This window comes from Rhea pennata, chromosome 15 (assembly GCF_028389875.1).
Source record: "Rhea pennata isolate bPtePen1 chromosome 15, bPtePen1.pri, whole genome shotgun sequence".
NCBI classification, from domain to species: domain Eukaryota; kingdom Metazoa; phylum Chordata; class Aves; order Rheiformes; family Rheidae; genus Rhea; species Rhea pennata.
In genome coordinates, this window is record NC_084677.1 from 12025842 (window position 1) to 12037486 (window position 11645).

General features: G+C 42.0%; 1 protein-coding gene across 1 annotated transcript; it reads left to right on the forward strand.

Moving 5' to 3' along the window:
- The first annotated feature begins 300 nt into the window (after nt 1-300).
- Nucleotides 301-11349, forward strand: NPTX2 (neuronal pentraxin 2). The gene is made up of 5 exons (XM_062588081.1): nt 301-756; nt 2218-2434; nt 5983-6227; nt 7933-8112; nt 9674-11349. Exons 1-5 carry the CDS (start codon nt 301-303, stop codon nt 9899-9901), a joined length of 1326 nt encoding a protein of 441 aa, XP_062444065.1. The 3' UTR covers nt 9902-11349.
- The last annotated feature ends 296 nt before the right edge of the window (nt 11350-11645 follow it).

Sequence of the window (11645 nt, forward strand, 5' to 3'; positions counted from 1 at the left end):
GGCCCCGGGGACCGCGCGGCGTCAGCGGCGGCTGCGGCCAATCAGCGCGCGCAGCGCCGGCCGGGCGCCCCCGCCCGCCGCCCGCCCGGGCTATAAAAGCGGGCGGGCCGGGGCTGAGCGCGGGAGCGCGGCGCGGCGCGTGGCGGCTCGGGCGGCGCCGCCGAGGCTCCCGTGAGGCTCCCGTGAGGGCGGCAGCGCCGGGCTCGAGCGCCGCTCCGAGCGGCGGGCGGGCGGGCGGAGCGCGCTGCCCCGGCGCCCCCTCCGCCCCTCTATGAGCCGTTGCCCCCCGCAGCGGCCGGGATGTTGCCTGTGGTAGCCGGGCTGCTGCTGGCCGTGGCCGCGGGCGGCCGGGCGGCGGCGGCAGGGGACGCGGGGGAGAGCCCGCCGGGCAGCCGCTTCGTGTGCACCTCGCTGCCGCTGGACGCCGCCGGCGCGGGCTGCCCGGTGCCCATGCAGGGCGGCGCGCTGCCCCCCGAGGAGGAGCTCAGAGCCACGGTGCTGCAGCTGCGGGAGACCGTGCTGCAGCAGAAGGAGACCATCGGGAGCCAGCGGGAGGCCATCCGCGAGCTCACGGGCAAGCTGAGCCGCTGCGAGAGCGCCGCCGGCCCCGACGGCAAGGCCGCCACGGCGGCCTGGAGGAAGGAGCTGGGCAAGGGCAAGGACACCATGGGCGACCTGCCGCGGGACCCGGCGCAGGTCGTCGAGCAGCTGAGCCGCACCATGCAGACGCTGAAGGACCGCCTGGAGAGCCTGGAGGTAGGGCCGGGGGCTCGGCCGGGCGACGGCGGAAACCTCGCCGTAAGGCCGCGCTTGGGCACGGGCAGGGCCCCCGCTCCGTGCGGGGCCGAATCCGGGGCGGCCGAGCGCGGGGAGAGGGTTCTGCGTTGGGCTGCCTGGTTTTCTTGATCCTCATCCCTTTTAAGGGGGAGGGGGACTGAAAGGCTCTTCCATGTATCCCCCGTTCTCGGGGAAAGATGTGCGCCTTTCCTGAGCGCTACCAGCCCCATCCCTGTGTTAATATGTCTAAATCTCTGTCTCTGGGAATGCGGCTCCGTAGGGTTTTAGGTGTAATGCTGACATCTTGGGCAGTAAGACCTTGGCGTACGGTGCTGGCCAAGCGAGTGGCAGTGGTCACGAGGAGTCTGCGTTGGACAGCTTGTGAAGATGAGATGCTTTATTTAGAGCTGGCCTCCGACGGCACGAATGTGGTGCTGAATAATTGCGTGAATATAAAGGGGATTTGGTCCAAGCCTGCTGATAAATGATTTCCAGGAGTCTTTGGATTGTGTCTGTGGTTGAGTAGCCCTCATGGGGAGGGAAAAAAAAAAAAAAAAAACTTCTAGTAGAAGGTATCCTGACAGGAAGGGTGCTGGATGTCACTTCATTTTCCAGACCACGACAGCTCTGTGTGTGTCCTCCTGAGACCCTTTGAGCATTCACTGATGTTTGTGAGGATTTAGAATAACTTCCTAGAGGTTCTTCTATAAGAAGATCTGGGCACTGTGGACTGCTTCTTTGAGTACAGTTTTGAATGATCTGGCTGTGTAACGTCCTTTTAATACTGCTGCTGTCTTCTCACGCTGGCATTATTTTTTTAAGACTGAGAAAGGGGAACTTGACCAGAATAATATGGTAGATAGTGTACCTTAAAGGTATTGGTGTTACTTGAGTTTTGTTTTAAAATGGAGGGGGGAGACAAAAACTGAGTAGTATTTACAGTTGATCTAAAGAACACCTCGCTCATTACTTGGCAAACTAAAACTGAGGGAACTTTCATTTGGTAAGTTTGCTTTAGAAACAGTTCAACTTTTTATTTAAAAAAGAATGAGTTTTTCTGTTTACTTAGACTGTCAATGTCATTTGCAGCAAGTAAAGCTAAAACTTGCATATTGCACACTAATCCCTGTATGAATGAGGATGCATTTGGAACTGGCTTCCTACATTGATTTTATTGAGTGTGTTGATTATACTGATATATGAAGACCCTTTGACAGGAGACACTGGGAGCATTTAACAAAGGTGTCCTTCTGTTTCAGGAGCTGTTTTGATACAGTGCTTTTATCAGCACTGAACATGACAAGGGCTGAAAAGCAATGCCTCTTTTGTAGCTGCTGGAGATCTTGGTGACCTTTCTTTCTCTTTTGAGACGTGAACATATCCACAGTTTACAATTTCTGTTTTAGAAATAGCATAAACTTCTCTAACCTTTCTCCAAAGCACCAACTACGAGCCAACGTGTCCTATGCAGCACTGCCTACTGAGCTTCGAGAGATGCTACAGAGGAGGCTTGGGGACCTGGAGCGCCAGCTCCTGAGCAGAGTGGCTGAGCTTGAGGATGAAAAATCTTTGCTTCACAATGAGACATCAGCCCACCGGCAAAAGACAGAGACAGCCTTGAATGCATTGCTAGAAAGAGTGTCCGAATTAGAAAAAGGTAATCTGTACAGAATCTGAATGCTTCCCTATATTGATTGATAATCTCCCTTCCAGTACAGTAGTCTAAATGTGTGCCTTGAGGGAAGTACAGCAACCTTCTTATTAAGGTGCTGGACCAAATAGTAGATGACAGTACAAATACATGGATTCTACTTTAGCTTTTGTCACAGACCTCCTGCCTGACAGGCCCCTAGATGGCTTGGGTTTTCTGTCTCTTCTCTTGGCATGTGTGGGTGGTTAAGGTGAATGTCTTAGCACTTGTGGAATGAAAAGGTATATAGGGGGGTGGGAGGGAATAGAGGGAAGTATGATAGTGGTGTCATAAATACCTGACTAGTGTCAAATATACCTCTAAGTAGAGCTGCCTTGCTTCATGTGAATTGAAAATCACATGGGCTAAACCTCATTGCATCAGAGGTAGTTGTTCTAATTAATAGGATCTTATATCGGAACCCTCACCTGTTGTTTTAGAAGCAGGTCAGATAAAATCTTTCCTCTTCACTGTTGGTCATGCCTTTGGGTTACTGCAGATCCTTAAATTGTGTCCTATCCCAAATAGGCAGCCTTTGGAGTCTGCAGTAGAGTACACAGGGTGCCAGTCGAGGGCACTCTCTTAATTCTAGCCATTTAATTAGATAGGTAGATTAATTACTGAGAGCTGTATGCTTGAGTAGAGTCAGTTTATTTGAATCACAAATGCACATGGAAATGAACTATAGAACAGGACTATTTTTTGTATTGACAGTATACTCCTGCAGAGTGGAGTGTGTAGTAGGTTGTGGTGACTAGAGCAGTACTAAGTATTACTGCCCGATCTTACTGCTTTTAAATGATTTCCCAAGGTGAATGGGCTCTCTGCTTAAAAGCAACTTAATGGACATGCTTTCAAAATGGTGCAAACATACGTAGCTTATGAATTGTAAAGTGCAGCCTAATGGATCCATTTGTGTAATACAGTATGTATTGTTTTCATTTTGAAAAGTGTGAAGGATGGTGAGAGGGAAGGAAGAAGAGATCTTCTAATGGCTCTTATTTATTGCTTTCCTGAGAGCTAAGATAAAATCCAAACTGCAACTAAAATCCCAGTGGACTGATAGTCTGTTAGTATGCCTTATGTGGCAAGTATTGCTAGTCCTCATCTCTGAAAGAAGTGACTCATATCAGTAAGTCATCAGAAAGGGAAAGGCGGTGGTGGTGGGAGAATCAGAACAAGAATGTGTAATTTACCTAGGTTAAAAATAGCCCCTTCCCGCCTATATTTTTTTTTATATATATTGGGAGAGAGGGCTGTCTTCCTACTAGTCCCCAAAGAAGGGAAGAATTTGGGCCAGGAACTGAGGCAGGGGTTTTCTTTTGGTTGTGTAATTTGCTGTCTATTTAATACAGTTTGCTTAACTGTTCCTTTGGTCCCTCAGACAAATCAAGGTGAGGGTAATAATATTCAAGGAACTTAATGATTTTGTAGATTACAAAGTTCAGTAAATTAATACTTGAAGTGATTTGACATCCTTTGAAAACGGTCAACATCGCTATTGTGCTTTTATTTCAAACATTGTACCATTTAGCATCTATTCTTGTCAACAGATTGGAGTGCTATGGCTTCATGGTTGTCCTGCAACTAAGTAGGAGGAAGAAGTAACCTTTTTATAAGGTGGCTGAAGTACTAGCTCTGAAAGGAGGTTAGGTTTTTTTTTTTTTTTTTTTTTTTTTGGGGGGGTGTTTCTGAGTGTAATTTCCCCCCCCACCCCCACTTGTGACAGTTGGCTCTTCTGCCCCCAGCGGGTGCAGAAGAGGTTGAAATTTGTGCAACTGTCATGATTCCCAAAGTTTCTGGTAACTTTACCAGTTGTCTCTAACTAGTACAGTAAATCATACATTAAAAAGCAGGATTGAGTGGAAGAATGATCCTGCAGTTGATGTTGCCTGTGCTTCAGCTTGCTTCCTAGCTTTGCTGAAGACATGGATAAGTCTCCAGCTACATTTAAATCTGTTCTGCTTCTGTCTAAAAGGGAGTAACAATATTTCTTGCCTATCTTGTCTAAAAACAACTCACATCATTTGGGGAAAACAACTATCTCATCGCATGTGTACATTGACCAGAACAGGAGGATCTTGTTATCATTTGGAGTTTTGGATGTTCTCAAGTCATGAGAACAAACTTTAAGAATAACAAGAACAGTGTTTATTCTTCTCCAGTTTGTTGCTTCCTTAACTCTTTCACACAGTAACTAATGTTTTTAATGGAGTATATCTAGTTCCTTTCATTATATTTGGGATTGGTTCTGCCAATCTAGTGGAGGTTGCTGAAATAACTAGGATCTTACTTCTGTTTGCTTATACACTTGGAATATTTCAGTTTTTGGTTTATAAGTTCATCAAGACAGATGCAAGCCTCAGACAAGCTTTTTCTTCCACTCCCTTTTTCTGTGAAAAATGCAGTCAAAACACTTCAACTGCTTCTGAGAACAGGAGCTGAGAGAATGCCAACAGTTAATTACATAGGAAAATTGTGGCAACCTTTTGTGACAACAGCTCTTCATTAGGATCGGAGCGTGAAATACAGCAAGGGGATAGAATTTGTTTTGGGAATGTGAGTAAAGGAAATGGGTAGGAAACAGAAGAACAAAAGGTTGAGGGAGATGCTCTCACTCTACTGCAGAAACATGGAATTTTATGTTATGCCACAGTGAGATTTAATCTGTTAAATTTCTTTAAATCTAGAAAATTGCATATATAGTGCAGAGTGTTGCAGTTGACTACAAAGTCTTGGTGTAAGTGTTCTCAATTTCATAAATATCTCTTCGGAATTTTCTTGGCTTTCTATCACATTCTAGAAGAAAACATAGCATTCTTACCTGTTTTGCTATAAAAGCAATAGTTATCTAATATTAGTTCACAACTTATATTGCATTTTTGTTGATGTCTTTGAACTTCAGCTTTACATTCTGATTAAGGCCCCATGAGTTGTTTATGGAATGGAGATTGGTTCTACTGAATTTAAGCTCTACTGAGCATTCTGAAATGTATCAGCATTTTGGTATTCCAGATTGGCCATCTAAAATGCGAGTTAACCTGATTCTCAGCCAGCTATCTGCAAAATGGGAATAATGCTGCTAGTTCACTGTGTAGGAGTAGTAGGAGGAAACATTATATTTTTGAACTCTGTTTTAATAATGAGCCTACCAGGGAATCTATGTTTAATAACAGTGAGTATCTTTAAAACAGTTTGAATGGTGTGAAATAGGAAGGCCTCCAGCCATAAACTGAGCAATGAAGAAGGAAAACATTTAACAGCCTCTAATCAGTGGCATGCCGTTTATTCTTTTGCTCTGGATGGGCAGGAAAAGATAAGCTAAGATGAATGTAGAAATTCTTGTATTTTTAACCATACTGCAAAATCATCATTCAACAGTATTTCTTGAATGTAGCTTTTTGTCTACCTTCTGTAATTTGAGAAAAGATAATCAGTATTCTTCTGTTAACCTGAATTATTCATGTTCAGCAAGTTTTCTTTTTTTTTTTCCCCTCTCCCCAATGTAACTCCAGGTAACAGTGCATTTAAATCACCTGATGAATTCAAAGTGTCTCTTCCTCTTCGCACAAACTACTTATATGGGAAGATCAAGAAGACTCTGCCAGAGCTATATGCTTTTACTGTGTGTTTGTGGTTGAGATCAAGTGCTTCTCCTGGAATTGGCACTCCATTCTCATATGCTGTTCCTGGACAGGCTAATGAAATTGTCCTCATAGAATGGGGGAATAACCCAATTGAACTTCTAATTAATGATAAGGTGAGCACCAACAACCTTCTTTTTGGTCTACATGGTCAGAATAACAGTGGGTGTTTAAGGGTCCAATCCCTTGGTACCTCTCTGGCAACTTTCTTATTCTCCAGGAGAGAGACCAGCTCAGGGCTTTTAAGATGGAAGAGTGTGTGCATATACTTTTTTGACTGTTTATATATTTGTTGCAAGTTCATAAAAGTACTCTGAAAGTCAAGTGATACGAAGACTTGTGTGTTGCTTGAGACAAGACAGCATGATATTTATGTGAGCACAAACCCTATACTCATCTTCTCAAGTAGCAGCAGATGTTGGCTTCCTATATTTGAATCTCTTCTGTTTCAGAAAAACTAATAAGAAGTAATTTTTTTGAAGCTACATTATTACAAAACCTGTGAGATCTAAGCCAGTTGCAGTATTTTTCTCTTTATAATCCTAGAAATTTAGATACATTAGAACTAATTTTGGTGCAAAGCAGAGCAAAAGACACCTGAAGTTGGTTTTGATGTGCTTAACTTTCAAAACTAAATTTAAATGCAACTTTTTCAGAGTTTGTTTAGATGCAAAAAGCAACAATTAATTGTCCCTCACTACTTTACACCACTAATGGTTTCTGACAAGCTTCAGAATTAAACCTGAGAAAAACCAGAACTGTTGAAGCTGGTCATTTAAAACAGATTATAAATGCTTCTATTTTTCTCACCTTCAGGTTGGGCTAGTTATGGAATGTAAATAGCTGATGATGACTAAATGACTTGATTTGAATCAATATGAGCAAACCTAAATTCTTAACTTAGCCAGGCAGCATTGTAGCATAACTTGCCTTCAGGCACCATCCCATGTTTTCCGTGGCCAAATAGGTTTCCTAGTAACTTGCTGCTCTCTGAGGGATCACGTGTTTACAAAGCTATAGCACAAACTCAGGTGGTTCAGTCATGTGGCTAGTTAAGGACTCTTAACAGTCCTACCATCCTCTCAAATCAATAACAGTGAAAGGCTGGTTACTTTTAATGATTTGTAGAAGAAAAGGAAATTTGAGTCAGCTTATCCTTAGCTGTAACTCTTTCTCTTCAGTATTTTGTCAGTTGTATTAATGCTCTGTGTGAAACTAAATGTTTTTCCTTACTTATCTCCCAAATTATAGAGTTGCTCCATAGCTCACTGTATTTGTGTCTATGTTGCCTTGAGTAAGTTTTAGATCAAGTTCCTAAAGGAGTGTGATCCCTCTTCATTTGGAGCCCTATATACAGCTCCCACAAGCTTTACTGGAACCAGACAGATCTACTTGTCAAGTAAAGTGCTTACTGCAAATGGTGCAGGCAAACTCCAGACTGAAGGGATAGTTAGCATGAAAACTCGATGGAATAGTTAGGGCTAAGCACTGAAACTTATGTAACAGCAGATGGTGCAAATTAATCTGCACCATCAGTAGATTGATAGCAGTTTAGACACTGATCCAGCTGTGATCAAATGATAGAAGTGCTAAAGTGGCTCACAGCAGAAATAAAAAGCATGTCTGTATTCCTGAATTTCCAGTACATTCGTATATAGAATTGTGGAGATGAGTCCCAGCCAGTATCAGCTGGGACAAAATAAAGATATGGATGGGAACTAATTTCTGCTTCTGCAGTTTATGCCTCTGAAGACAACAGGTAAATGCTGTGCTTAAACTGCTACACTCAGTCTTCAGGATCTTTTTTCTTTTCTTTTGTAGGTTGCCCAGCTCCCCCTCTTTGTTAGTGATGGCAAATGGCATCATATCTGTGTAACGTGGACAACCAGAGATGGCATGTGGGAGGCTTTTCAGGATGGAGAGAAGCTTGGCACTGGAGAGAATCTAGCTCCTTGGCATCCAATTAAACCTGGAGGTGTCCTGATCCTTGGTCAGGAGCAGGTGAGTGAAAGACATGGTGTGTTCCAAGGGTTGAACTCTTAATAAGGAAAAATCAACAGTTCCCAGACAAGCAGCAGTTGCATGAATTATTTTTCTTACTTGTATTAAACCCTTGGTCTTGTTGCATATCCAATATCTGGAAAAATACTACAAAGCAAATACTTGATGCAGTTGTACATTTGTATATTTCATTTTGTTTTTTAATATTCAAAATATTCATATTGCAACTGTTCCTGTTGCCAGTTTTCATCCTACAGTGTGAAACTTCATCAGTGATCTGACTAGTAACTTAAATGAAGCCCTTGTGGGTGTATCACCATCTTCTATAGATGTGTCTGCTAGGGAGAATTATGTGCTTTGTACCTAAAAGCTTTAGAGTAATTCAGAAGTTGACATTTACTTTAAAGGCAAGTCTGAAGTCAAAGAAGTAAATTCTGCATTGTATGTTTGATTTCTGATTACAGATACAGGTTAAACTCTACCACTGCAAATGTTAATGTCTGAATATAGGTATGGCCAATACAAAGCATTCGTGAGGTTAGGATGAATCCTTTTGAATAAGGAAAAACAAGAGATTTTGAATCTCACTCTTTTATTTAATAAATGTCTCATTAAAATACTTTAAATAATGTAAATTGTGTGGCTCTGTTCTACCTTCACTGTTTTACCTTCCTGTTCTTGCATATGTTCATACACCTTGATATTTGTTCTTGTACCAAAAATCATTGATCATAATGACTAGCAGGAAGTATACTTTCTCCAGAATTCCCAGTTTAACAGATGGATAAGGCAATGAAAAATTGTCCTGATCCTTATTTCAGGAGATCCTTATCTCCAAGATAAGTGACACTTACTAAATTCTGAGGCCTCTAATATGCTTTGCTTAACACTTTTCTGGAACTCTCCCATGCAGCTGTACTATGCTTGGCTCTGTCCTGTGCATCAGTTTGATGTCAGTGTGATCATCCAAGGTGTGCGATCTCTGTCCTCGAGTGATGGGTGGAGCAAACCTGCATTTGAGGCTTATGCAGTAACGGTGTTACTGATTTGGTGTGGACAGCAGAGGCCTTTTCCTTTGAGCCAGAGGTCCTGTCTTCAGTCCCTCCAGGCAGTTGGTCCAGGACTGTAGTTAGTTTAATCTATAACTGTAAAGCTTCTGGAGTAATCCTATTCATCTATGTAATACTCACTGAAGTTGTCCTGCACCAGGCTTGCAATATAGATCCGACAGCAGCCTCTGTATTTAAAGCCACCTTACTGCTTGAGTGCAGGATAAGTCAGGTGTGGCCTTTCAGTGGTAATATATAGTCACTACTGTTTGAAATATGCATGTTAAAACAATTTAAGGCAGGCTTGAGCTTTTAAATGTTTTATGGAGCAATGTCTTGTTCCAAGTGGCCCTTCTATAAACTTGCAGTTGTTCATTTGTGTCCTGCAGCTCTGTGCTCTTTTCACCTGCTTTTAGCAGTGTGGCTGTGGGGGGAGGATCTTCAAGTCTGAAGAAATATTTAAATGTTCAACAGAATCTACTCATCTAATCCTAATTCTTATGTTCTTAAAGGATACAGTGGGAGGAAGATTTGATGCAACTCAAGCCTTTGTTGGAGAGATGAGCCAATTTAATATATGGGACAGGGTCTTAAAAGCTGAAGACATCATGAATATTTCCAACTGCTCCACCAACATGCCTGGCAACATCATACCCTGGGTTGATAATAACGTTGATGTGTTTGGAGGTGCAACTAAGTGGCCTGTGGAGACATGTGAAGAGCGCTTGCTAGATTTATAGCTACAATCGTTTCCCATTAAAGTGCCCCGTTTTAGTAGGACAATCTTTTGTGCAATCTAAAGCACTTACTATTATTTTTTCTCTCTCTGCCCTTCCCTAACTCCTCAGAAGCATAAAGAAAAGCTGAGCAAACTTGCCTGGCTGCAAAGACAGCTGGTGGTTTGGGGCACTGAACCTCAAAATGAAAGAAGCACCTCTTGGCTAGAGCAGCTGTTACTTTCTTATAACCTGATCCAAAACATGCTTTGGTCTGCAAGAGCCTTTAGGGTTAGGTGCTGGTTTAGTATATCAGTTCTCCTGACAGGCAGGGAGTAGCCTTGCACACACTAACTCTAGTATTCCTTTTGATAACATGCAGTGCTGACAAAGCATTAAGAATAACAGGCTAAATGTGGATCCCTCCCTCCCTTCTATCCTTCCCCCCTCCTTTGAATTCAAGCAACACTTTTTTAGCCCTTTTTTAAGGAAATTATGTAATCTTTACACTACAGCGATTATGACTCAACCATGGATAGAGCAGAACAGCTGCTATCTGGAGTACAATGATCTTGCTTTTTAATTTACAAATTAGAAATTCTTGTTTCATGACAGAGAGGCAATATATTTGATGTAAATGCTATTCTAGTTAGAGAAAGGGCTGGATTCCCTGCTTGTGTAATCAGCATAGCTCAGCTGAAATCAAGAGGTGCTTCAGGTGAGGCTTGGTCCCAAAGCCTGTCTTTCCCTAGGCAGGATCCCTGTATAGGTGGATGGATGAATGATTTTATTTATATTTTCTGTAAGCTGAATGTACTGAAATTGTGGTGACCTGACTTGTAGAATTTTCTCTATTGTTTCTTTTGCTTTAGTCCATGTCTTTTCTCTCTCTCTGTCTTTTTTTGTTTTTTTTTTTTTTTTTGGTATACAAGCTGTGACTAAGTGAATTTCAGTTTTGTTTTGCTTTGAAAGGCCTTTTTATGAGCAAGTGCCAAAGTTCAGTTTCTGCTTGCTGAGAATCACTATATATTTTTTCCAACCTAAGTCTTCTACAATGTTTTCTATGTTACAATGGTCCTATGTAATATGAAAATGTGCTGTTTTTCAATTCTTGTTGATTGTCTCTTCTGTAAGCACTGGGCTGACTACTATATTTTTATCTTTTTTTTGTTTTCTCAATATTTTGCAAATGATGTTGCTATTCTCTTGGCATTGATGTGACTACTTGGTTTGTGGCTTGCAGATAGCAAATGCACTGTACTGGGAAAGAGTAAATTATTTTAAAGAAAAAGGATTTAAAAAGGGGTTGGGGGAATTTATAGAGCTAAATATCATATTTTATTTTTCATATGTTTTGAATTGTAAGAATAATATGGTGACAGTTCCATTTGTAGGATAAAATTACATATTTCCATTAATATGTAGTATGCTGTTCTTAAAAGAAAATTCTTATAATGAACTTTTAATTAAAAATGCACTGTAAAACGAGTCGTTAATTCCTTTATAGTCACACAAGACACTGAATGCTTTTCTTCAGAGTTGTTATGAGTTTGGCTAATGTCCTGTAGACTGGTAGAAGCACAGTTACACAAGAAGTTGACCTCTCTTAGCGCTGTGATCTGATGGGCCCAGTCCCCTAGCACACTACTCTGGTGGGGTGGCATGAGATAAGCAAGTTTAAACTGCGGTGGTGTGGGACCTCTGTTCATATATATATATATATATATTTATATACACACACACACACACACTTTTATTTTTATTTTTC